Source organism: Phoca vitulina, unplaced genomic scaffold (assembly GCF_004348235.1).
Source record: "Phoca vitulina isolate PV1807 unplaced genomic scaffold, GSC_HSeal_1.0 scaffold7, whole genome shotgun sequence".
Classification (NCBI taxonomy): Eukaryota; Metazoa; Chordata; class Mammalia; order Carnivora; family Phocidae; genus Phoca; species Phoca vitulina.
Window position 1 is genome coordinate 1,184,510 of NW_022589710.1, and position 23,150 is coordinate 1,207,659.

General features: G+C 44.0%; 1 protein-coding gene across 1 annotated transcript; it reads left to right on the forward strand.

The window, feature by feature from the left end:
* The first annotated feature begins 5,109 nt into the window (after positions 1 to 5,109).
* Positions 5,110 to 12,694, forward strand: NGDN (neuroguidin). Its single transcript, XM_032404770.1, has 11 exons — positions 5,110 to 5,168; positions 5,499 to 5,558; positions 6,175 to 6,246; positions 9,708 to 9,845; positions 10,094 to 10,178; positions 10,262 to 10,314; positions 10,538 to 10,661; positions 10,757 to 10,925; positions 11,688 to 11,844; positions 11,988 to 12,045; positions 12,501 to 12,694. Exons 1-11 carry the CDS (start codon positions 5,148 to 5,150, stop codon positions 12,518 to 12,520), a joined length of 957 nt encoding a protein of 318 aa, XP_032260661.1. The 5' UTR covers positions 5,110 to 5,147; the 3' UTR covers positions 12,521 to 12,694.
* The last annotated feature ends 10,456 nt before the right edge of the window (positions 12,695 to 23,150 follow it).

The following is a 23,150-nucleotide window of genomic DNA, read 5'->3' on the forward strand; positions in this document are numbered from 1 at the left end:
TCTTTTTCTTTTTTTTTAAAGATTTTATTTATTTGACAGAGAGAAACACAGAGAAAGAGGGAACACAAGCAGGGGGAGTGGGAGAGGAAGAAGCAGGCTTCCCTGCGAGCAGAGAGCCCGATGCGGGGCTCGATCCCAGGACCCCGGGATCACTACCTGAGCCGAAGGCAGATGCCCAATGACTGAGTCACCCAGGCGCCCCGCAAATCATATTTCTGATAAAGGACTTGTGTCAAGAATATATAAAGAACCTTTACAACTCAATAAGAAGACAACTGAATTTTAAGATGGTCAAAAGATTTAAATAGGCATTTCAACAAAGATATACAAATGGCTAATAAATAAGCACATGAAAAGATGTCAAATTAAATTCAAATTAAAACCTCAATGAGATACCACTTCACACCCACACTTCACACCCATCAAAATGGCTATCCTAAAAAAGACAGAGACAATAAGAAATGTTGGTAAGCATGTGGAGAAACCAGAACCCTCAAACATTGCTGGCGGGAATGTAAAACAGCATTGCTACTTTGGAAAATTGTTTGAAGATTTCTTAAAAAGTTAAACATACATGTATCAAATACTTGGCCATCTACTTCTATTTACCCAATGGAAAAGAAAGCATATATCCACACAAACACTTGCATGAATATGTTCATAGCAGCATTATTCATAATAGCCAAAAAGTGGAAACAACTCCAGACCCCTCTAGCCTTCCTGTCTCACATAAGGGGGGGAAAAATATCCCCAAAACCTGAGAAACACTCTTGAAGGTCACAGCCCAGGGGCATAGGCTTGAGACTTAATCATAGGATGATAGAATGCTTCCCCTTTCACCATATCACCACATCAATAGGGCTCCTGTATAATAAGTGTGGATTATAGCTGAAAGAACTGAAAGATTTGAATTCTGTTTAAGAAGGAGTTTCTAGGGAAACCAAAGACAATGGAGGAGACAAAACCAAGGACATTAGAGGAAATTGAAATCTCTGACACTTATAGCTACAGCAAACAGTAAACACAGCCTAACTCCTGGCCAGATAAGCATAAAACCTCACATGAAAGACCTATCCACCTAAGTTCCTATTATCCAACACATCATATCTGTTTTCAATAAAAAAATTACAAGTCATGGGGTGCCTGGGTAGCTCAGATGGTTAAGCATCTGCCTTCAGCTCAGGTCATGATCCTAGGGTCCTGGGATCAAGCCCCAGGTCAGGCTCCCTGCTCAGTGGGGAGCCTGCTTCTCCCTGTGCCTGCTTCTCCCCCCGCTTGTGCTCTCTCAAATGAATAAAATCTTTTTAAAAAATTACAAGTCATGCTAAAAGGCAAACAAACAAATGACACCCCAAATCTGAGGAGACAAGGCAACATGAGAACCAGATTCATATATGGCAGGGATTTTGCAATTACCAATCTCCGAATGTCCTCAGGATTTTGTTTTAATCATGCATGGTAAGATGACAGAGTAAACTCCCACAATCCCCAAGAGGAGGGGACATGCTATGAGACACAGGGCCACACAGGAGAGCACCAGGGCCAGTCAGGAGGCAAAAGGACAGGAGAAAGCATGGGCACAATCCTTTATTGTGTCTTCTGCAGGTAAGGCAAGACAGGGCAGGGCAAACATCTTAGGATTGGCTAGTTTGAATGATTTGTAGTGAACTTTTGGCTATAGTGGAGGTCTCCAATTGTCTGGTACCTGTCCTGGGGTCACTTAGAGCAGGAAAAATATTGGCTTGATGTATTAGAGTTAGATAAAGGAGATGGTTGGACACACAGGCTTTGGAATGGGTGGTTTGCATAAGAAAGGTGGGCTCACCCACGAGTTGTTTGTTACCTCTAGAATTTAGCTATCTCAGGGAGGGGCAGTCTTCCCAGGATTAGCAAGGCCCCTAAGATGTCAAATCATCATAATATACAGAAAATAAAAAACATGATTAATGTATTATTGGACTGGGAGTTTAAAATAACTATAATTAATATGCTGAGGACTCTAATGAAAAAAGTGGATAACATGCAAGAACAGATGGATAATGTAGAGATGGAAACTCTAGAAAAAAATCAAAAGGAAATGTTAGAAGTCAGGGGTGCCTGGGCGACTCAGATAGTTAAGCATCTGCCTTCGGCTCAGGTCATGATCTCCAGGTCCTGGGATTGAGCCCCATGTTGGGCTCCCAGCTCAGCTGGGAGTCTGCGTCTTCCTCTCCCTCTGCCTCTCCCCCTGCTTGTGCTCTCTCAGTCTCTCTCTCTCTCTCAAATGAATAAATAAAATCTTAAAAAAAAAAAGAAATGTAGGGGTGCCTGGGTGGCTCAGTCATTAAGCGTCTGCCTTCGGCTCAGGTCACGATCCCAGGGTCCTGGGATCAAGCCCCGCATCGGGCTCCCTGCTCCGCGGGAAGCCTGCTTCTCCCTCTCCCACGCCCCCTGCTTGTGTTCCCTCTCTCACTGTGTCTCTGTCTGTCAAATAAATAAATAAAATCTAAAAAAAAAAAAAAAAAAGAAATGTTATAAGTCAAAAACACTAACAAAAATGGAGAATACCTTGTACGGTCTTATCAGTAGACTAAACGAAGGCTGACAAAAGAAATCAGTGAGCTTGCAGAAATGTCAACAGAAGCTTCTTAAACTAAAATACAAAGAGAAAAAGGAATGAAAAGAAATGGAACTGGGACACCTGGGCCCTCAGTCAGTTAAGCGTCTGCCTTAGGCTCAGGTCATGATCCCAGAGTCCTGGGGTCAAGTCCTGAATCGGGCTCCTTGCTCAGTGGGGAGCCTGGTTCTCCCTCTGCCTGCCACTCCCCCTGCTTGTGCTCTCTTTCTCTGACAAATAAATAAATAAAATCTTTAAAAAGAAAGAAAGAAAGAAATGGAACAGAATATCCAAGAACTGTGGGACAATTTCAGAAGTTGTAACACATGCATAATGGGAATGCCAGAAGTACAAGAAAGAGATAAAGGAGAATAAATACTTGACATAATAATGGCTGAGAATTTCCCAAAATTAATGACAGAAACCAAACCAAGCCTGAAACTTAGAAAGATTAGAAAACACTGAGCAGGATAAATACCAAAACAAAACAAAACAAAAAACAAACCAAAACAACAACAACAAAACCCCTATACTTAGGCATATCATATTCAAACTGCAAAAACCAAAGACAGAAAAATCCTGAAAGAAGTCAGAGCAAAAAAAAAAAACCAAAAAACAAAAAACTTATATCTAGAGGAATGGATAGGAATTACAGTGCATCAAATGTTATTAATGACTGACAGTGTATGGAATTGCTGAAAGAAAAAGAAAACAATAAATTTAATGATCTCGTGTTCTTTGCCAATACTTGTTGGTTGAGTCCTGGAAGAGTTTTACAAGGATTTACTGCACTGTTAACTCCAAGATTTTCTTATAAAAAAGAATGACTGGCAAGTACTTAATCATCAAAAGCAAAACAAAGCAGCATAATTTGTTTCCTCACTGACATCATAATGCATATGAACAGATTAATTTCAAGTTTCAAGGAAAGGCAAATCTCATTTGTTACCTAACAAGACAAGTATGAGAATTTATGTTGAAATGGCAACTTTTCAGGATGCCTGGGTGGCTCAGTCGTTAAGCGTCTGCCTTGGGCTCAGGGCATGATCCCAGGGTCCTGGGATGGAGTCCCAAGTGGGGCTCCTTGCTCAGCAGGGAGTCTGCTTCTCCCTCTGCCTGCCGCTCCCCTTGCTTGTGCTCTCTCTCTTTGACAAATAAATAAAATCTAAAAAAAAAAAAAGAAAAAAGAAAAAAAAAGTAATGGCAACTTTTCATAATACAAATCCTGACAAACAGTACAAAAATTATTGATTAATAGAATGAATAGGTTGTCAAGGCACTCTGAGATTCCATGGTGGGCCTGAAGCAGCAAACCAAAGTTAAGAGGCATGGGGACTGGATACAACCCCTACCTATTCTCCCTGAGTCCAGCAAAAGATTTAGAAACCAGTATCTTCCCATCCTGGCTGAGATATGGGGGGTATTCCTTCCTTAATTCCAGAAGACGGTTCCAAGTCAGGAGATCTGATTTCTAGTGTGAGGTCAGCTTGCCCTTGCGGGACAAATTCAAGACCATTATTAACCTCCGCAGTGCTTACTTCCTAAGGCAGGTGATGGAAGCAATTAATACCGACCCAATTCACTTTATGAGCCCGGGAGAAGCAGGAGTGAGTTGACATAGTCTGAAGTATCGAGAAAAGATGAGGCAGGACATAATGAAACACAAGCTGGATTTGGACCAAGTTCTGCTGCGGACCCGTGTGACAGGAGGCATGTCACATAAATCTTAACTGGCTTCTTCATTTGTAAAACGTGCTTTCACGTCCCCAAACGGGTAGGGATGAGGAGTGTTGGGAGTGGCATATGGCGGGTCTTTGCACAGGGTCCCCTCTGCACACGACGCGGAGGTGAGGGCGGGTGTCCTGGGTGTTCGTTTCTAAACCCTGGCTCTGGGCTTCTCTGGCCAAACTCTCTTATTTACACATAAAAAAAGCTCAGAGACCGAGTGACTTCTCCAGGGTCACACAAGACTACTGTCACAAAGTCGATCCAAGGGCCTTGCGGTCTGTGAGGAATTTCGCGCGGTCTGTGAGGAATCTCGCGCGGCCTGCATTGGAGCAGCAGCCAGCTATGGCTGATCCGCAACACAGCCACCTCAGAGAGAAGCCGAGGACTGCCACCTAGCGGTCAGTTGTGGCCACGCAAGTGCAGGCTAGTAAAAAAGACGGTACTGCGGTATCCCGGAAGCCACTACGTTCTCAGTTTGCTCTGCAAACTTCTTTTTGCCATTGGGCCTTTCTAACTGTCGATCAATCACTTGGCTCGTTTTTTATTGGTTTAGCTCCAAACATTCTATACAATCCACTAATCAAGCGCTCCTTTCCACGAGCATTTTTACGTCATTAGATCGCCCCCTAAATCTGACGAAGTTAGTCAGTTCTTCCATTCTATTGGCTGGACGTGGCTCCTCCTTCCGCACATCCTGTTCGGGGCGGAAGTGAGAGATCACTATTCCTATTGGCTTAGATTTGCCAGCGGCTGTTGTCTATCAAGTCTATTGCACGGCCTTAGCTCAGAAAGTACCGCCCCGGAAGAGGCGGGCTTTGTGAAGATGGCGGCGCCGGGGTGTACCGTGAGTTAGCTTCCTCGCGTAGCTATTGTGGGATTTTCCTAAACCCTCAGCGGCTTAGGGCAAATTATTGGCGCGAGGGAAGGGGGTGATGAAAGGAAGCAACCTTCCTGGCACAGCGGGGTGAGAGCAGCAGTGGGGCGACGGGCCTGAAGCTACCGCTCCTCCTAGAAACCTGGAGGACGGGCCGGCTGTGAAGCGAGGCTGCATGTGTACTAGAGTGGGAAAGTCGGCAGTCTGGGGTGTCTGAAGGAGAGAGGAGAGTTTTCCACCCCCCACGTCTTCTCATAATCCTGAGGAAAGAAGGGCTTTTCTTTATTCTCGCTCTCATAGGAGATGCTGGAGTCGGACCTGCCAAGTGCCGTCACACTTTTGAAAAACCTTCAGGAGCAGGTGAGTCATGTCACCCCTTTGGGACGGGTTAGTGACGGATTGGCTTTGATTTTGTGTGCTTCACCTCCGAACTTTGGTCGTTTGAAGGCATGTATTGAATGGTACCAAATACTGTGAGAGCCAAGTGACTTAATGAAAACTTTTTCAGGCTAGAATTCAAAGTAATTGATTTCGCATCCAAAGCAATACAGAAAACTCCAAAAAGAAGTCATCTGAATGAATTTCCTTTATTCTTATAGCTATGGAAACCAGTGCTGGGAAAAGTGGTGATTTGCCCTTTGGGTACCAGGTGTACTGGTTGAAAGTTCAACCAGTACAGATAAAGGTACAGCACCACCCCACCACCACCACCACTGGCCCAGTTCCTCTACCTTCCCCCATGGTTTGGTAAGATGGTTTCTGTAGCTTTAAGAAGAGGGAAAGTTTTTTGTACTTGTTGATGAAGTATCAAAAACCATCTCTCCTATACTTTCCCAGAACTGAAAAGAAGGTAGTACTGCATTTTAGGCAATGTTTCTGATGATTTTTAGGTGTCATTGTTTAGTTTTTGCCCTTCATAGGTCACAGAGATGACTGGGTGTATTCTCATCAGCTGTTCTATTTGGACTAATTTCAGGTGATGGCTGTAACTGCACAAATACAAGCTCTGACAAAAAAAGTTCAAGCTAGAGCCTATCCTACAGAGAAGGTAAGACATATTTGAAGAGTTAGCATCCCCTGACTTGTTCTCAGCAGTTCTTTCCTCATAGGTTTATTGAGTGTCTTGTATGTCCTAAGTGTTAGAGCTTCAAAGATGAATAAAATTCAGTTTCTGTGCTGAAGTCTAGTGGAGAAGACAGATCAAAGCAATAGGTATAAGCAATAGCAGTCACTTCACAGAGTCATCATGAGTGCTATGCAAGCCCAGGAGAGAGATTAAATAACTGCCAGAGAGCAGAGGAAGTCAGGGAAGTCTTCTCAGAGGAGAAGGATTATGAGGAATAAATAAGAGTCCAGGGGACAGAAAGAAACAGCATCTACAAAGGCACAGAGACCTGAAAGCATGGTGATATGCTGGGAAAGGAGGTCATTTAGTGTGGTTGGGTGTACAGTGTGTTGGGGGGTGGGATGGGGAGTAGGAAATAAGACTAGAAGAGTAGTCACTCTGAAGAGTCTTGTCGGCCAACTGAGGAGTTACTACCGTATTTCATCTAATCTAAGATGCTGTTAATTGGGGACATACCACTTATTTTGTATACTAAAAAAAAAATGCTGCCCATTAATCTATGATATAACATTAAGATTCCATTGATTAAAAGATACATCCTGACTTCAGAGATGTTAAAATATGAAAACGGTGTGCATATTAAAAGTAAATCTGGTAGGGCGCCTGGGTAGCTCAGTTGGTTAAGTGTCTGCCTTTGGCTCAGGTCATGATCCTGGGGACCTGGGATCAAGTCCTGTATTGGGCTCCCTGCTCAGCAGGAAGTCTGCTTCTCCCTCTCCCTCTGCTGCACACTCTCTCTCTCTCAAGTAAATAAATAAAATCTTTTTTAAAAAATTGAAATATGGTAGTTTTCAAATTAAGGTCTTGTAGAACCTTCTTAAGGATCATTGGATATCAAGCAGTATAGAAGGAGGGCTCTGGGTCCTTCATACCTGCTTGAACTGGAAAACTGTGGTATTACATACTGTTTTATGTATTGAGCTTTTATCCTAAGATATTTAAGCAAAATACTCCATAGGTCAACAAAAGTATGAAAATCATTATGGTAGCTTAGTAAGAAACATTGAAGGATTTTTTTTTTTTCCTTAAGTAGGCTCCACACCCAGTGGAGTGTAGAGCCCAAAGCGGGGCTTGGACTCATGACCCTGAGATCAAGACCTGAGATGAGATCAGTTGAAGATTTTATTCTTTTTTTTTTTTTTTTTTTTTAAGATTGTTTACTTATTTATTTGAGAGAGAGTACACGAGTGGAGGGAAGAGGCAGAGGGAGAGGGAGAAGTAGACTCCCCACTGAGTGGGGAGCCTGACATGGGGCTCTGTCCCAGGACCCTGAGATCATGAGCTGAGCCAAAGGCAGACACTTAACCAACTGAGCCACCCAGGGGCCCCTAAAGATTTTATTCTTAAGTAATCTCTATACCCAATGTGGGGCTTGAACTCGGAACCCTGAGATCAAGAGTTGCGTGCTCCACTGACTGAGCCAGCCAGGCACCCCTATAGCTAATAGAATTTTTAATATATTCTCTTTTTGCCTTTTCTTTCTCATTGTACATCTCATCAACAAGTTTCGTTCTTACGTATTTTTATTTTTTCTGATTTTTTTATCTTTGTGTTTTCTTTTTGTTGTTTTTCTTATATGCTTATAACTCAATTTGAACTTGACAGCGTCCAAGCTCGTCAAAAGAACCTACTTCCCAAATTCTTGACTTGTTCTGGGCTGCCAGCATATTTATTAGATCACTATAGGGGCACCTGGCTGGCAGTCAGAAGAGCATGTGACACATTACCAAAACAAAACAAAACAAAAACACCACACCAGAAAACTTAGATCACTATATATTTGTTTATTCATTGAACAGATATTTAGTAACTTATCTCTCAGGACCAAAACCTTACTAGGCGCTTTACAAGTTACAGAGTGCTTTCATATTATTTTATTTAAGCCTCATAATTACTTTTTGGGGCAGGAAGGAAATATTGTATATGTTACAGATGAGGAGACTGGGGTCATAAGGTTAAGTGACTTACCCATTATTTGACTACCAAGTGCCTGATTCAAAACTTAAACACAATTTGTTTGTCTTTAAAATCTTTGCCCCTCCTCCTGTTATCACACTAGTGCTGATCTCAAGAGCTTTGCATGTTGGTTTAAAGATACCTAGGGCTTAGGTGTTAGAGTCAGACTGAGTTTGAATCCCAGCTGTACTCCTAATACTCTGTAATCATAGGCAGAATATTTAGCCTCTCTGAAATAGGTCTTCCCAGGGCTGTGGACTTTTACAGTTCCATTTTACGTCATCACAAAGATTTTTTTTTTTTTTTTAACAACTATAACTTAAGTCTACTTTCTTATATGTAAAAGAATAAACTTCTATAACGTTTGCTTGATTTCCTGACTGTAAATATAATGTGTTTTTTAATTTTGGAAAGTTTGGAAGATGTATAAAGCCACAAAGAAGAAAATTTAAAAACAGTATAACCATAATCTGCGATAACTACTGGGGTATATGTTTGGAAATTTCTTTTATTGTAAAAGTAGTAGATGCTTGATGGGAAAACTCTTTCACAGTATGCACACTCCATTTCTTCCTTTTCCTCATCTGGATCCCCAGGGGTAGCAGTTGTTGATAGTGTGTTATCTTCCTGAGATTTCTGTCTCTATATAAAATGTGTGGAGGCGCCTGGGTCGCTCAGTCGGTTAAGCATCTGACTTCAGTTCAGGTCATGATCTCAGGGTTCTGGGATTGAGCCCCGTGTCTGGCTCCAGGCTCCCTCTCCCTTTCCCCGTGCACGTGTTCTCTCTCTCTCTCTACTAAATAAGTAAAGTCTTTTAAATAAATTAATTAAATAAAATGTGTGCATCATATTTCCCCTGCCTTAATTGGAACCATATTGTAGCGCAGAAAGTGTCTTGACATGGGATTAAGTCCATGTCAGTATATGTAGATCATTGCTTTTAACTGTATTGCATAATTCCATTGTATGGGGTAAAATCAATAATTGTTTTGATTAAATTAATTTAAGATTCAGCACTATATGGAGACATTTTGATTATCAAAATTTGGAGGGGCCTTAAAGGGTAGAGGCCAGGGATGCTGCTCAAGGCCCAGACAGCCTTCACAACAAAGAATTATCCATTCCCAAATGTCAGTGGCTCTGAGGTTGAGAAACCCTGCCGTAGTCATTTTGGGGGATACTTTATTGATTTTCCTGTTCTTACTGTCTTCCAGTAATTCTCAGAGGTTTGCCTCTCTCATGTTAATATAATTGTCTCTGTGACCATTTTAGGTACAATCATCTCCTTGAGACTATTCCAGATACCTTATAGGAACTGATGTGGGAAAAACTTGAACTTGGAAAAAATTATCCTGTTTATCCTAGGCCCTCCTCCTGATTCTCTGGCTAAAACTGAATTTGCATCTCTTACTCTCCATTCACCTCAGGGTCTCAGTCTCTTGGAAGTAAAAGACCAGCTACTGCTCATGTACCTTATGGATTTGACCCATCTCATCCTGGACAAAGCCTCAGGAGGGTCTCTTCAGGGACATGCTGCAGTTTTGAGACTGGTGGAGATTCGCACGGTATGAAGCACTTGGCATCTTAGCGTTCTAGATTTCCAAAGCCTGAACTCTAGGACTGTCACACAATAGCTCTCATTTAAGTGGGTGTTTTCATGATTAAGTGAGGAAACCAAATGAAAAACCTGTTTTCTTCTTCATTTGCTCTAGTTTGTATATATTTTAGGTGCTTTGTCTGGCAAATTAATATAGAACTCTGATGTATGTTTAATTTTGGGAAGGGAATGTAATCTTATTTAACCACATTATAGGTTTTGGAAAAGCTTCGTCCGTTGGACCAAAAACTGAAGTATCAAGTTGACAAACTAGTTAAGACTGCAGTGACAGGCAGCCTCAGTAAGTGGCAGAAACTATAAGGTTATGTGGGGACCGTCATAAATTTCCAAATCTTGTAAGATCTCTTGGGTTTTTTATTTCAGGTGAGAACGACCCACTCCGTTTTAAGCCTCATCCCAGCAATATGATGAGCAAGGTAGGGAGTTGCATTATCCTGGTTTTCCTGAGGACTCTAAGTTTGAATGAGCCTTGTGGTGATCCTGGATCTCCTGGGATTCTCTTATTACTCTTGTGCCTTAGAATGTAGAGTATGAGATTATCCTTTCTTGCTTTTGTTTATATTCCCAGGGTACTTCAGCTTTGGTTTTTCTTATTGTCTAACACTTGTTAAGTTTATGGGCATTATGTTCCTTTTGTAGTTGAGCTCTGAGGATGAGGAGGAAGACGAAGCAGAAGAAGGCCAGTCTGAAGCTTCAGGGAAGAAATCTGCAAGAGGAACAGTTAAGAAATATGTTCCACCACGCTTGGTTCCAGTACATTATGGTATGAACTGTGGCTGCTGCCTCCTCAGCATTAATTGCGTCTCTCTTACCTTTTTCTCTGTTCTGGGATAACCCTTGGGGATTTTTATCACATAGATGAAACAGAAGCTGAGCGGGAGAAGAAGCGCCTAGAACGGGCCAAAAAACGGGCATTGAGCAGCTCTGTCATTCGTGAACTGAAGGAGCAGTACTCAGATGCTCCAGAGGAAATCCGTGATGCTCGGCATCCTCATGTTACTCGCCAAAGTCAGGAGGATCAACACAGGTCTGAGTCCTTGCAATTGGAAATTGTTTTCTACGCCATAGAAGCCTGTCCTTATGTTTTGTATGAATGTGATTAAGTCTGGTACCAAGAGAACTCACATTGTAGAGAAAGTGGAGTGGAAGATGGGCTGGTGGTTTCTAAGAATGAGGGTTGTTAAGTACAGAATAGGAACTAGAGGAAGAATGTTTTCTTTTTCCTAACTGTTGAGGCTGAACAAATGCTATAGGAAGAGGAATATGTGCAATTCCACCCCGTGGGGCTTTAAAAATTCTGTATTTTGCTATCACAGTTCTCACTTCTGTGCAGAAGGCAATGAAGCCAGGTTTTTATAATGGCATTGAGAGTGCTAGATAAGTTCAGGGAAGAAAAACAGAAAAGCAGTTGTACCACGAATACAGACTCACCAATATTGCCTTGGCGACAGTCTCTGTTGATAGATTTTAGTGAAGGGGCCCATGTAGGGAATCCTGTTTGTTAAGGTGAAGTAGAAGAGTTTTCTAGAATAACAGTTTAAGTATTCTTGTGGATGGGCTGTGAGTTCATTTCTAGGGAGGAGGGAAGTTCTAGCATACAGAACATTTCGTTGAGGAAGCTCAATATTGGACATTTAGTTTGCCCTTAAATACTCTATTGACTTGCTGTGAAATTTCTTGAGAACTATATGAACAGGGGGTGAGTAAATACCGGGGCCCAGGTTCTTGGCTGCAGCTTTCTGTATGTATGGACTAAACATGTTGTAAACTGTCTGTGTTTCTGTGGCAGGATTAACTATGAGGAGAGCATGATGGTGCGGTTAAGTGTCAGTAAACGCGAGAAAGGACGGCGAAAACGGGCCAATGTCATGAGCTCACAGCTCCATTCTCTCACACACTTCAGTGACATCAGTGCTTTGACAGGAGGAACCCCTCATCTTGATGAGGTAAGGTGGTGGGTACAGTGGTGGGAGACAGCCTCCTTGATTTCAGCCACATGGATTGGGGCTCGTTACCGTGCAGAGTGTGGGGAGGGATGTTAACCCTTGGAAGTACACTACCATTCCTTCACTTCTCCATCTGTCTCCAGGATCAAAATCCTGTTAAGAAGCGGAAGAAAATACCAAAGAAAGGTCGGAAGAAAAAAGGTCAGTGGATGGCTAGGACTTGGATGGTGAAGTGCAGGGTGGGCAGTACAAATTGGGACGTTGGCTGTCTGGGTTTGCTGTCCTAGGTCTCACCAACGCCCCTAGTATCTCTTCCTTACTGGGCATTGATCTCTTTAGAGGTGGGCTTCGCTATTCTTCTTTGTCAAGTTGAAAATCAGCATCATTCACAAAAAAGATTTCTGGATTCTAACTCTAAGCTCCCACAGTTTGTGTTCAGGCCTCCTTAAGTAGAACTGTGGAAGTGCCACTTGAAGGAACCATTATCCTGGTTCAGTTTCATTCCTACCTGTAGTCTTTTGTCCTGGGAGGATGCAGAGAGTACTGCCCAGGGGATCCACCCTTCTTGAGCCCTTCTCTCTAGGTGTTCTTTTTTTTCTGTCCCCTCAGCCTCTCCAGCTGTCCTTTGCCTCATTCTTGATTTCCCTTCCTTTCAGGTTTTCGGAGGCGACGGTGATTATGGGTGTACATATTTATATGTATATTTGTTGTCATCCTGGGATACTTCTAATTTCACTGTATGTAGGTTTTTTTTTTTCCTTGAAATTCATTGTTTGCTCTGGATATTTGGAAAGATCTTTATTAATAAAATTAATTAATTAATAAAATTGATTTTACTTATGAATTAAAGCCCCTTTTGCACATGTATTGTATGACTGGAATCACTGGGTGTGGGGTATTTTTGGTGAGAGGGTGATAAAAGGGAAAAAGGAAAGATGAAATTTTGGAGGGGGAGTAAGAGAAGTTTGGCTTTATACAGTTTCCTTTGATAGTATATTTTCTTCAGAAACTGTAAATTGGTTATTTAACAAAAAATATTGGGAGATCAGAGTAGTGTAATCAACTCTTCCAACCCACATTGCCCAAATTTCGTGTATGATTTGTTTTAATTGAATTCAAGTCATCTTAAGTATGTGGGTTTTGTTTTGTTCATGTGTCTTGCTGGCCACCAGGTGGCATCGGTGGTTCAGGAAACCTCCTTTGGTGCTTGCCAGTAGTAAAAGCTATATAGAACCTTTCCTCATCCACAAGTTACTCTCGTCTCCGCTTCTGAATGTTTTTCTTTTCTTTCTAAAATAGTATAAACATAGGGCCGATCTTTGGTCAGCTACAGAGTTAGAGTTTATCTGGAGAGAATAGCAGAGTGAAGAATCAGTATAGTCCTGTGTTTTGTAGCCTTTTTGACCCTCCCTCAACTAAGGCCCCAGTTTACCAGTCAGTAAAGGCCGGTCCTTTTACAAAGAGCTTGCAAAGGAGTGCCAAAAAATAGAATATTCCTAGCTTGAAGACCAAAAGAATGAGAATCCCACAGAAATACCAGCCTAAGTCAAGGGACTGGTAGGAATTATGTATCTGAGATCTTATATTCTGTCCATAGAACGACCTCTGTTGGTGGGAGATCCTTCAGGCCTTGGAGTTTTCATAAGGGCTTGGGATTTCATGAAGACCTAATTTTGTGTTTGCATTCCTGGGTAGTGTCATGAAGAAGGGGTATAATTAGGTTATTACATCACTAAATCCTTGTTGATTCTGAGTTCCTATGAATTTGGATTTATACTGGTCTGCCCAACTGGGCGGGGTCTGTTTTTAGTCAACTGTAGCCTGGTAGAAAGTAGGAGACGGGCACGTGGGTGACTCATTTGGTTAAGTGTCTGCCATCGACTCAGGTCATGATCCCAGGGTCCTGGGATTGAGCCCCATATGGGTTCCCCGCTCAGCGGGAGCCTGCTTCTCCCTCTCCCCCATCTCATGCTCTCTCACCATCTCTGTTTCTCTCAAATAAATAAAGTCTTTAAAAAAAAAAAAAAAAGTAGGAGACAACCTAGTACTATCTCCTATTCACTCTCTGATCTTGGGCAGATCACTTAACATCCCTGGCCTTTAATTTTCCTCAGCTGAAAAATGAATGTGTTAGACTGAATCTCCAAGATCCCCTCTAGGATGGGCTTATTTCTGGGGCCTTGATCTTTTTAGTCCTTCGCAGATCTGAGGGAGCCTGACCTGCCCAGGACCCTCATACTTCTGTTTGCTCCAGTGAATCTAAGCAAAGAGCCGCAAGAACAGATTTAGAGATTCTTTTCCCTTTCTGCTGAACTAACTCGATAGGAGGTTCAGTTCAAAAACGCTTTGCTTAGGACCACCACATTCCCACATTCACTTCTTAGGACTAACTACTGCATTTGTTTCTAATTTATTAAGATTTTGGGGTTATGGGAACTGCCAAGGGAAAGGAAGTATTTTTTTTTTCTTTTTTAAGACCTTACTTTGTGTTACATACTGAGCTAAGCGCTTTACACATAATCCTTACAAATTATATACCACCTATATTTTGCTAGTGAGGAAACTGATACACTTAAGCAATTTGCCCAAGGTTACATGGCTCATAAGTTAGACAACCAGTGCTTGAAGAACAGAGTGTGGAGGCCCTCAAATGTCTTGGGGTTCGTGAAAGTCTTCAGGTTGTTTTTTTCCTTTTTAAAAATAGTGGTAGGTAGTTTATAGCCTCTAGCTCCCCCTTCCCTACTACCCCATTTCTGTTCAAGGTCTTGCTTTCAAAGAAACCACAAGTTCCAGATACTGTTCTGCCCTCTTGGTGGTATACCAGTGAACTGAACGAACAAAAGCCCCTACCTTTGTGGATCTTATATTAATTCAATTCAGTCTTTAATCCCAGGATATCTTGTTATCCCTGGTTTTCTAGATGATAGGCACTATTTGAGAGAGGTTTCCAACAAAATATTAAATAATTTCTGAGAGTATTTGCCCCAGGGTCATCAAATCCCATTTAGAGAAACACTGTTGACAAAGTTTTACTGGGATTTGCAATATGTGAAACAGGCATAAGTGAAGTTACTTTAGTTAAAGTGGGGATGAAGGATCCTGGAGACCTATGTTCTCATAGCCTGCTTTCCCCAAGATTTCTGAGTAGCTCCAAGCAGCCTTTATAACTCCATGGAATGTAGTTTGAAAACCACTATTACAGTAGTAGAGCAGGGGAACTGAGAATTAGAATCTCGGCGTTTCTTTATGGCTGTTGTTCACTTTTCTTCTATCCTTTATTCCTACACATAGATTCCGTTCTGATTGTTCAGACCACATGAATGTCAGATTTCTTCAGTGGAGTGCTAACAACAGATCGTTTCCAATGTTCGCTAAGTAATGTCTGTCATTAGTGCACATGAGCCCCTGTTCAGTTTTGTGATGGTAAAGAGAGTCTTGGCCTTGCTGTAGTCAAGTAATTTAGTGTCTCTCTCTGCCTTAGTTTTTCATCTGAGGAGGGAGGGAAGAGGGTTTGACCAGGACCTGGTTTTGCCTATTTTTGTTACAGTTTTATGAAGGCTTGGGGAGATGTCTGTCAGGAGTTCACAGCAGTCTTCATGGATATATTTTTTAATTAGAAAAATATATTTTGTTTATAAGGAAGGGATGATCTGATTATGTCCATTTTCAGTACCATGGAGAGTTCAGGCTTTCCCATCTTGTTGCTTGCCTTGGGTGGGTGGAAAGTACATAGCTAAACCAATCCATAGAGCTGCATGGTGTAAATCTGCCACTTTACAGAGCCCAGTTTATCTGTCCAATCTCCAGTTCTGATTGGTAGCAGATTGAGTGAGAGTCAGCAACAGTCCTGGGTATCCTCATCCTCCCTGCAATCTATTAGGTGTGTAAATCTCAGATCTATGTTTAGACTTATCGAAGGATTTGGCCAACTTGATGGAAGCGTGTGCGTGAACTCCTGCCTTCTCCTCTGTTGGTAACATCATTCGTATTGTGATGCACAAGATTTTAAACAACCCTTGAGAGGAACTCTGTCCCCTATTCTTTGCTTGCAGACCCTTGAGGAGACTTAAACTTGCACTATGATTTCTTATGCTCAGCCTCTCTTTCTGCCTCTGCATGGAGAAAGGCATCACTGCTCTGGCTCTCTGCCCAGTCTTGCTTTTGTATTTCTTTGATCTCTTTGTTGAGAGGGTCTCAGAGAAGCCCCAAGAGCCGTGCCTTCGCATGTTTAAGCTATTGATGCTCTTGAAATAACAGAGCATTGCTGTGTAAGAAGTATATTAAAGGTCTGTCCTGAACAAATTTGGGTCAATAGGTGGCAGTAGTCACCTAGTCCCGAGGCCCTGACACCCCCTGAACACAAGCACATTTGATGGCCATTATATTTAAGGTTGTGAGAAAGGAGGTCACATTGAAATAAAAATGGGGGAAAAAACCAGCCGTTTTTGGTGGAATCCAGGAAATGCTGAAATGTACTGGATTAGTTCCGTGGGGGTGTTGTATGGGGAGATTGCCAACAGCTTGAAGGGCCCTGGTAGGAAAGAGCAGGGCCTCAGGATTGGGGGCGGACTCCGTGGGTACTAGGGTTTCTGAGAGCTGGAGTAAGACCGTGTTAAATGAGGACCAGTGCTGGAAAGAGAGAGTCTGGGGTTGGGGGGGGAGTAGATAGGGAGAGAGGTGGAGGAGGGAGAGGCAGAACTGTGTGAAGGAACCAGGAAAGGGTGGGCTGTGATGGGGAGGACTGCGGTTAGAGGGGGAGGGGGAGGCTGCTGCAATACTGAGCCCATCATATGGGGGAGGGGAGGAGGGGGGGATAGTGGTCTGTGCTGCAGCTGCATTGGCTCCCCTCCCCCACGCTTCCAAGGAACTGGAGCAATGCTGGCAAATCTGTCTTCATGTATTTATTATTATTAAAAATGTGACGGATCCTCCTCCCTGGAAGTACAACAAATACCACTGATCACATTTCTCTCTCCTCCCTCTGCAGAGCTTTTGCGTTCTCTCTTTCATTCTTTCCACCCTGGCCCCCTCCTAGGTCTGTTTGACTGTTGGGGGTGGGGGGACACCCTTCCTTTTTCCTTCTCTGAGCTTGGTGGCTCCCTGGGGGTTTCTAATGATGGTTGGGAGTTGCAAGGCGATGCTGGGAGGAAGCAGCTGAATGAGGGGCATCCATTGCCCCAGGGAGGGAGCTGTGCTCCAACATCCAGTGGGGAAAGGAAATCACTTGGAAATAAAGATAAAATCCTTTGTCAAGCTAACGAAAGAAGCAGCAGCACACACGTTCCTTTCAGTACCTGGCATTCCTTCCCTTTCATACCCTTTTCTAGTGCCTGAATTCTAAGGGGGAAACCCCCTTGGAATGGAAAAAGCCAGGAGTTCTGTGTCCTCCCTCCTTACCTTGTTAAGTCCCTCTTTTCCCAGGAGAGCCATATAGAATTTATTCTTCTAGCCTGCGTGTTGGTTACCGAGAAGGGCAGAAGCCATAGCTTCTCCCTCCCCACCCGTACCCCAGACTCCCCGTGCCCAGGTGGGGGCCTCTTTTGTTGCTGTCTGTAACCCTTCGCCATGCCCGTAGGTGGTGCTGCTGTTTCTGAGCATGCTGGCCCTCCTCCCCAACACCATTCCTCTCCACCCCCCCACCGCGCCCTCCCCCTTTCCCCAGCCCTCTACTGCCTGACTGTTATTCCACCAACGTCTCCTCTACTGTTCCCGTCCTCAAATTAATTTTGTGGCGCTCTTTTTTCCGCAGTGCCATCTTCCCCTCCCCCCCGCTCCAGCTCTCTTGCTTTCTCTATTTCTCTCTCTCTCCTCTCTGTCTGCAGGGTTTCCATCGGCCACCCCTATCTAAAATCTACACTCTTCCTTACGCCCTTTCTTTTTCTTTATCTCCTCTACTGTTGGCATCTTACAGATGACTCTCCTAATGAAAAGCAGCTGTGGATGAGAGTGGGTGAGAAGAGAGCAGGGTGAGGGGAACTGAGGAGTCAGTGTCGAGGGCTAGGTCAGGAGAGTGACAGGGCTCTGAGGGAAGTGAATGGAAGTGGAAAAGTAAAGGTATCCTTTGCTGTCCAGATCTATTCAGTGTTTGGATTTGGATGAGAGCTCAGCTGGCAAGGGAATACTGTGTTATCTGAATTCACAGAATTTGATTCCATGTGCTGGGACAATGGGAGATAGGGAGTTACAAGAATTCAGATAATAAGGGCTTTATCCAAAAACTTCTGGTTTAGAGGCGCGTGGGTGGCTCAGTCGTTAAGCGTCTGCCTTCGGCTCAGGTCATGATCCCAGGGTCCTGGGATCAAGCCCCGCATAGGGCTCCGCAGGAAGCCTGCTTCTCCCTCTCCCACTCCCCCTGCTTATGTTCCCTCTCTCACTGTGTCTCTCTCTGTCAAATAAATAAAATCTTCAGCAAAAAAACCCCAAAAAACTTCTGGTTTAGATTGCTAAGGATAGCCGTGCTTTTGTTACCCTGTATTTGAAGACTCAGGAAGAAAACGGTGCTCTAAAACCTGTTCTCTGGTCCCTCAGGAGATGTCCTGGTACTGATCTTTTGAGTCTTGAGAAGGTCCTCTTGCCAGGACAGCTGTGATGCTTGCTTGGTGGGTATCCTGGCTGCCTGCTGAGCACAGTTCTGGCTATAGGACCTCAGTTTGCTCTTGCAGCCTGCTGCTTTCTCCTGCCATTCCGGGTCTCCTTTATCTCAACCAAGTTGACATGGTTGCCACGTCTGCCTTTCTCTCAGCCATAGCTGCCTTTATTGTTTAGTCTTTCCAGAATATAGCCCAAATGCATCAGACCACTACCCTAGCTCTTACCCCACCTGGCTTCTTAACTTTACCTGGAGACTGCTCATTGTGTGACCAATACAACCCCTCAGCTAACTCAGCAGTGCCGTTGATTGTAAGGTTATCCCATTTCTAGGATGGCTAATTTTCCTCTTACTGAATTATCTTTATGGATGAATAGCATCCTAGCAACTCTCTGGACAACAGTGCTGAGTCTTTGCCTTGTGTGTGCCCTAGGAATCATGGATGGACATCCTTCCTTCATTTCCCCATGAGAGGAGATCTTCCGTAGCATATGTGGCTGTCCCAGAGCGACTGGCTCCCACTTCCCTAGCATGTGTGGGTCAAAGCTGCCTCCTAGATTGGAGAGAGGCAGAGTTGCCTGCCCAGCAGAGCACGGGAAGGAGCCTCAGTGAAAATGGGGGCTAGAACACCACACCCTTAGCTTTTTTCTCCAAGCCTTGCAGGTGTCTGTGAAAACCTCTCTTTTGCCTGCCTCTCCCACCTTCCTAAGGTGTGCATATTGATGGAGGCAGGTAGGCCAGTGGACTCTTTGTTTCCTCAGCTGAATTTTCTACTGCCCTTTTTCAGACCCTCTAGTTAGGGTCATGGACTCATGTAATATAGACAGTGATCCCTGTTAAGGTCCCTCTCTTAAAAGCAAGGCCCAATAAATATTTGTTGCACTGAATGGCAGGAACTTTTCAGCTTAGTACCTGTCTAGAAGAGTTATAAATTAAGTTTTAACTGTTTCTTCCCTTAGTGCTTATGGTGCTGTAGCTAAAATTGGTTGATTTTTGTTTCTTTCACTCAAGCCTTACAGAGGGAAGTGATTTGTCCAAAACTTTATGAATAAATCATTAGCAGAGCTGGCATGAGAGCCTATATCCTCTCCGACATCTAGGTCTGGCTTTGTTGACTCCCTCTTGGAAACCAGTGTTCCTATTTCATCCCCAGAGTCACTGACAGCCTTGAAGCCAGCAGCAGGTCAGGTTTTATGTCTAAGCTAAGCCAGCCTTGGTTGGCCTGCTGAGGGAGAGCATTAGCAGTGGGAGAGCTGGGGTATGTGGGCCAGCCGAGGCACCTGCCAGATTCCTCTCGGGTGTTCCACAGTCCAGCCTGTCGGAGAGGCCTTGACAGTGGCAAGGTAGGGGATTTCCAAAGCCCTGGCTTCTATTTCCCATTCCACATTTAATTTGACCTTATTGCTAATATACCCCTTCCCCTAAGACTTCTCCCTCTCAAAACTATCTTAGAGCTCCAGCTCTTAAGTGGTGGATGCTGGAAACTCTGGTCTCTGTTCTTTCCTTGCTGCTCATTTGCAACTAACTCTTCAGTTCCAGTATTTGTACTAAAATAACAAAAGGTTCTATGGACCACCTGCTTCCTCCTACTCATGCCTGTGATCCGGAATCTAGTGTAAAACCATCATTGTGGCTCTATTAATAAATGTCCATGTAGTTTTTTATTGTTAATTTAAACCTAGACTAGAAAATAGGCTCAGAAAGCATTCATGTATTTCTATTCTGACTGAGCCTGTAGCAACTTCCTGAGAACTGCTTTGTCTCATCTGCCAGCCTTGGGTTTAGCCCCATGGGTGAGCTCTGGAGAATAAAGAGCCCCCGAGTTTCTACTTCCTCTCTCCCAATTGTGATTCACTCGCTGCTAGCTCTTGCAGGAAGCCCTAGGAGGTAAAGAGATCAAATCAGAATTCCTAGCCAGGAAAACCCTGTCTCTTAGCTACAATGACCCCTATCTGCCATTGCATTCAGCTCTATGGCAGTTAACACCAGAAAAGCTTCATCTGGCTTCACACCCTCCTTCTGTTTCTTTCAGTCAAGGCTTATGTAATCTATCACTGATGGCAGACTTCCTTCTTGCCCTCCTCTATTCCCTCCAAGGCTTTAAGCTCCAAAGCTTCCTAGATGCCTCCCACCAAAGGGGTGCTTTCTGAAGCCCCTTTCCTCTCTTTCTCATCCCTCAAATCCTCAAATCAACCCCCTAATGGATGTATTTCCCTCAGTATCAGATGATACCCTTAGTGAGCCAGCTGGGTGGTGCTAAAAACCCCATTCCTCACCCATCTCCCCGCTGGAGCTCCTGGAATCGGGTCTGCAGCCTCCTGTCATCCTAGCCTCCTTTTCTGTTCATTTGGAAGCTTTTCTCCATTGCTTTTGATAAATTCCTGGTTTGGCAGAAATATCCAGTATTTAGGAAGGTCCTGCGAGATGAGTTCCCTGTCTCCGGCACCTTAGTTGACCCTCAGAAGGATCTGCTCCTGCCCCTCCCTGCCTTGCTGCCTTTCCCCCTCTGCCTGGCCTAGGCTGGGTGGGATCAGTATGTGGAAGTCCTCTGCTCGGACACTCCATCCCTCTTTATCCATCGTGGCAAACAAAGCGTAGCTGTGCCCCTGACTTCCTCCTCTTCCTTCTCCATTATTTATTTCTTCTCTTTCGCCTTCTCCCACCTCTCCCTTCCCTCTTCACGTAACACTTTTCATTCCTCTTCCTTTAAATCTCCTCGTCCACTTGCTCCCCGTCGCCCATCTGTGCCTACTCCCTCCACACCCCCATCTCTCATTTTCAATAGCTATCTTCCTCATTGCCTGCACATGCTGAGGAAACAGGCAGGTATGGGAAGAATGGCTGCAAAGTGGGTCTCTGGTTGTCAGAGTAAGCTATCCCTTTTTCTCCAGAGGATTAGTGCCTATCTTTTCCCATCTTGTCCTCAGTGGTCCTTTGGAGCCAGGGAACCCCAGGATGCTGGCTCGCTCTTTTGGGATGAACAGTCCCTCCTCTTTGCTTCATCCAGTGTTGAAGAGGAGAGGAGTCATTGGATCCGATGCCCTCTTCTTTTGCTCTTCCTGAGTGTGGGTCTGTCCGTGTTTCTCCCCCTTCTTTCTCGTTTTCTCCCTCTTTCTGTCTCTCCCCAGCACAAAGCAGCGGCAGGACTGAACGATTCTGTCTAGAGGCTCTGCCAGTCTATGCCCCTCACTCTTGCCCCTCCCCCTTCGCTGTGCGTGCTATGGGAGGGGGGGTTGGAGGGCGGTGGCATGGTGCCAGCCAACCCAGAACCATCTCCGGTGCCTTCTGCACTAAGGCGGGCTCTGTCTCTCCTGCCCTCCTCCTCTCCCACTCTTCCTCTCCCATTTTTAATTAGCTGTTGAATTAATTAAATCCCACATGCTAATTAACATTCCTACGGGGAAGCAAGCCGGGTCAGAAAAGCAGGGGGTGGTAAAGCAAGGCTTCTGTCCATCTAGGATAGGAGATTTTGGGATGGGAGGTAGGGGGAAAGGGGATAAAGGGTAGATGAGGAAAGAATCTAAGTGGAAAGAAACCCGAGAGAGGTATGAAGAGACAGAGAAGGGAAATCATGGAGAATGGAACCTATTAAAAAGGAAAATAATTAGAATAATTAAAATGGGAGAAATGAAAGTGTCTTGAAGCCTCTAAAGGTTAGAGGTAGAGCTATGGGTCTCAAACATTAGCATGCATGAGTAACCTGAGAAATAATGATACAGAGGATGCTAATTTGCTGCCTTGAATGTCTTCCAAAGAAATAAATCTCAATTTCAATAGGAGTGCTTTAGGTTAGTAATGAGGGAGAACTTCCTCCTTGCAAGGCAGTGGCGTACTCCGCTGAAGGAACTCTTTGGGAGATAAATTCTTACCTGTCTAGAATGGTTAAAGTTTGCCCCAAACCAGAGGAGATGATGAACTTTGAAGGTGTTTTCTAAATAGACAAATATTAATCTGTAAGTGTGTACTCTGTCCTGGAGAACCAAGAAAATCCAGGATGGGAAAATTCAGGATTCGTTCTCAGTTCCCTTTACTTATTGCATTCTGGTGAGCTTTGAGTTTGCTCTCTGTGGTCCTGTCAACTTTTTAGGGATGAGCCTTCTCCTTAAATCAGATAATTGCTTTGCTGGGAGGTTTAGAGCACTGATTCCTGGTGAGATCTTCAGAAAGATGAGTGCCTTATGGCTACCATGGCGTCTGTCTTTGAGCAAGGGGTAGAGAGATGAGAACAACTGGAGTTACATGTAAGAGAGCAGAGAAGGGAGGTTTGGGTATGGATTGACAAGGGTAGGTCTGGCACCAAGGATTCTATTAAAGTCACTACTGTGGCCCAACCTGAAAAAATTAGGGACATCTTGCTTGTCATTGCTTTTCTTCTCTGAAGAGTAAAGAAAACTATATTCAATACAGCTCTAAACTCCCCCTTGTTTAGCACCCCCCCCCCACCAAGAACTCAAGTCTGGGAGGAGTCCAGCAGGTTAGAAGAATGTTTCCCAACCATTTTGAGTCTGAAATACACCGAGAGCAAGTGCTGTGTTGTCTACACCCCTAACCAACCTTCACTTAGACGGCGTTCCCCGCCATGATACTGCAGTAATTAATTCACTCAAATATATTTGCATACAAGCCGCGCAGAGTGTGATACAGTGCAGTAAGTCAGCCTGTGTGTATGTATCAATGTGTGTGTGGTCCTCTAGCACCTATTGGCCTGTGCTGGTCT

Coding starts and splice junctions, on each gene's coding strand:
- NGDN (XM_032404770.1), top strand. CDS start 5,148: ATGGCGGCGCCGGGGTGTACC. Junction 9,846..10,093: donor GACTGGTGGAGATTCGCACG/GTATGAAGCACT, acceptor ACCACATTATAG/GTTTTGGAAAAGCTTCGTCC. Junction 10,315..10,537: donor CCAGCAATATGATGAGCAAG/GTAGGGAGTTGC, acceptor TTCCTTTTGTAG/TTGAGCTCTGAGGATGAGGA.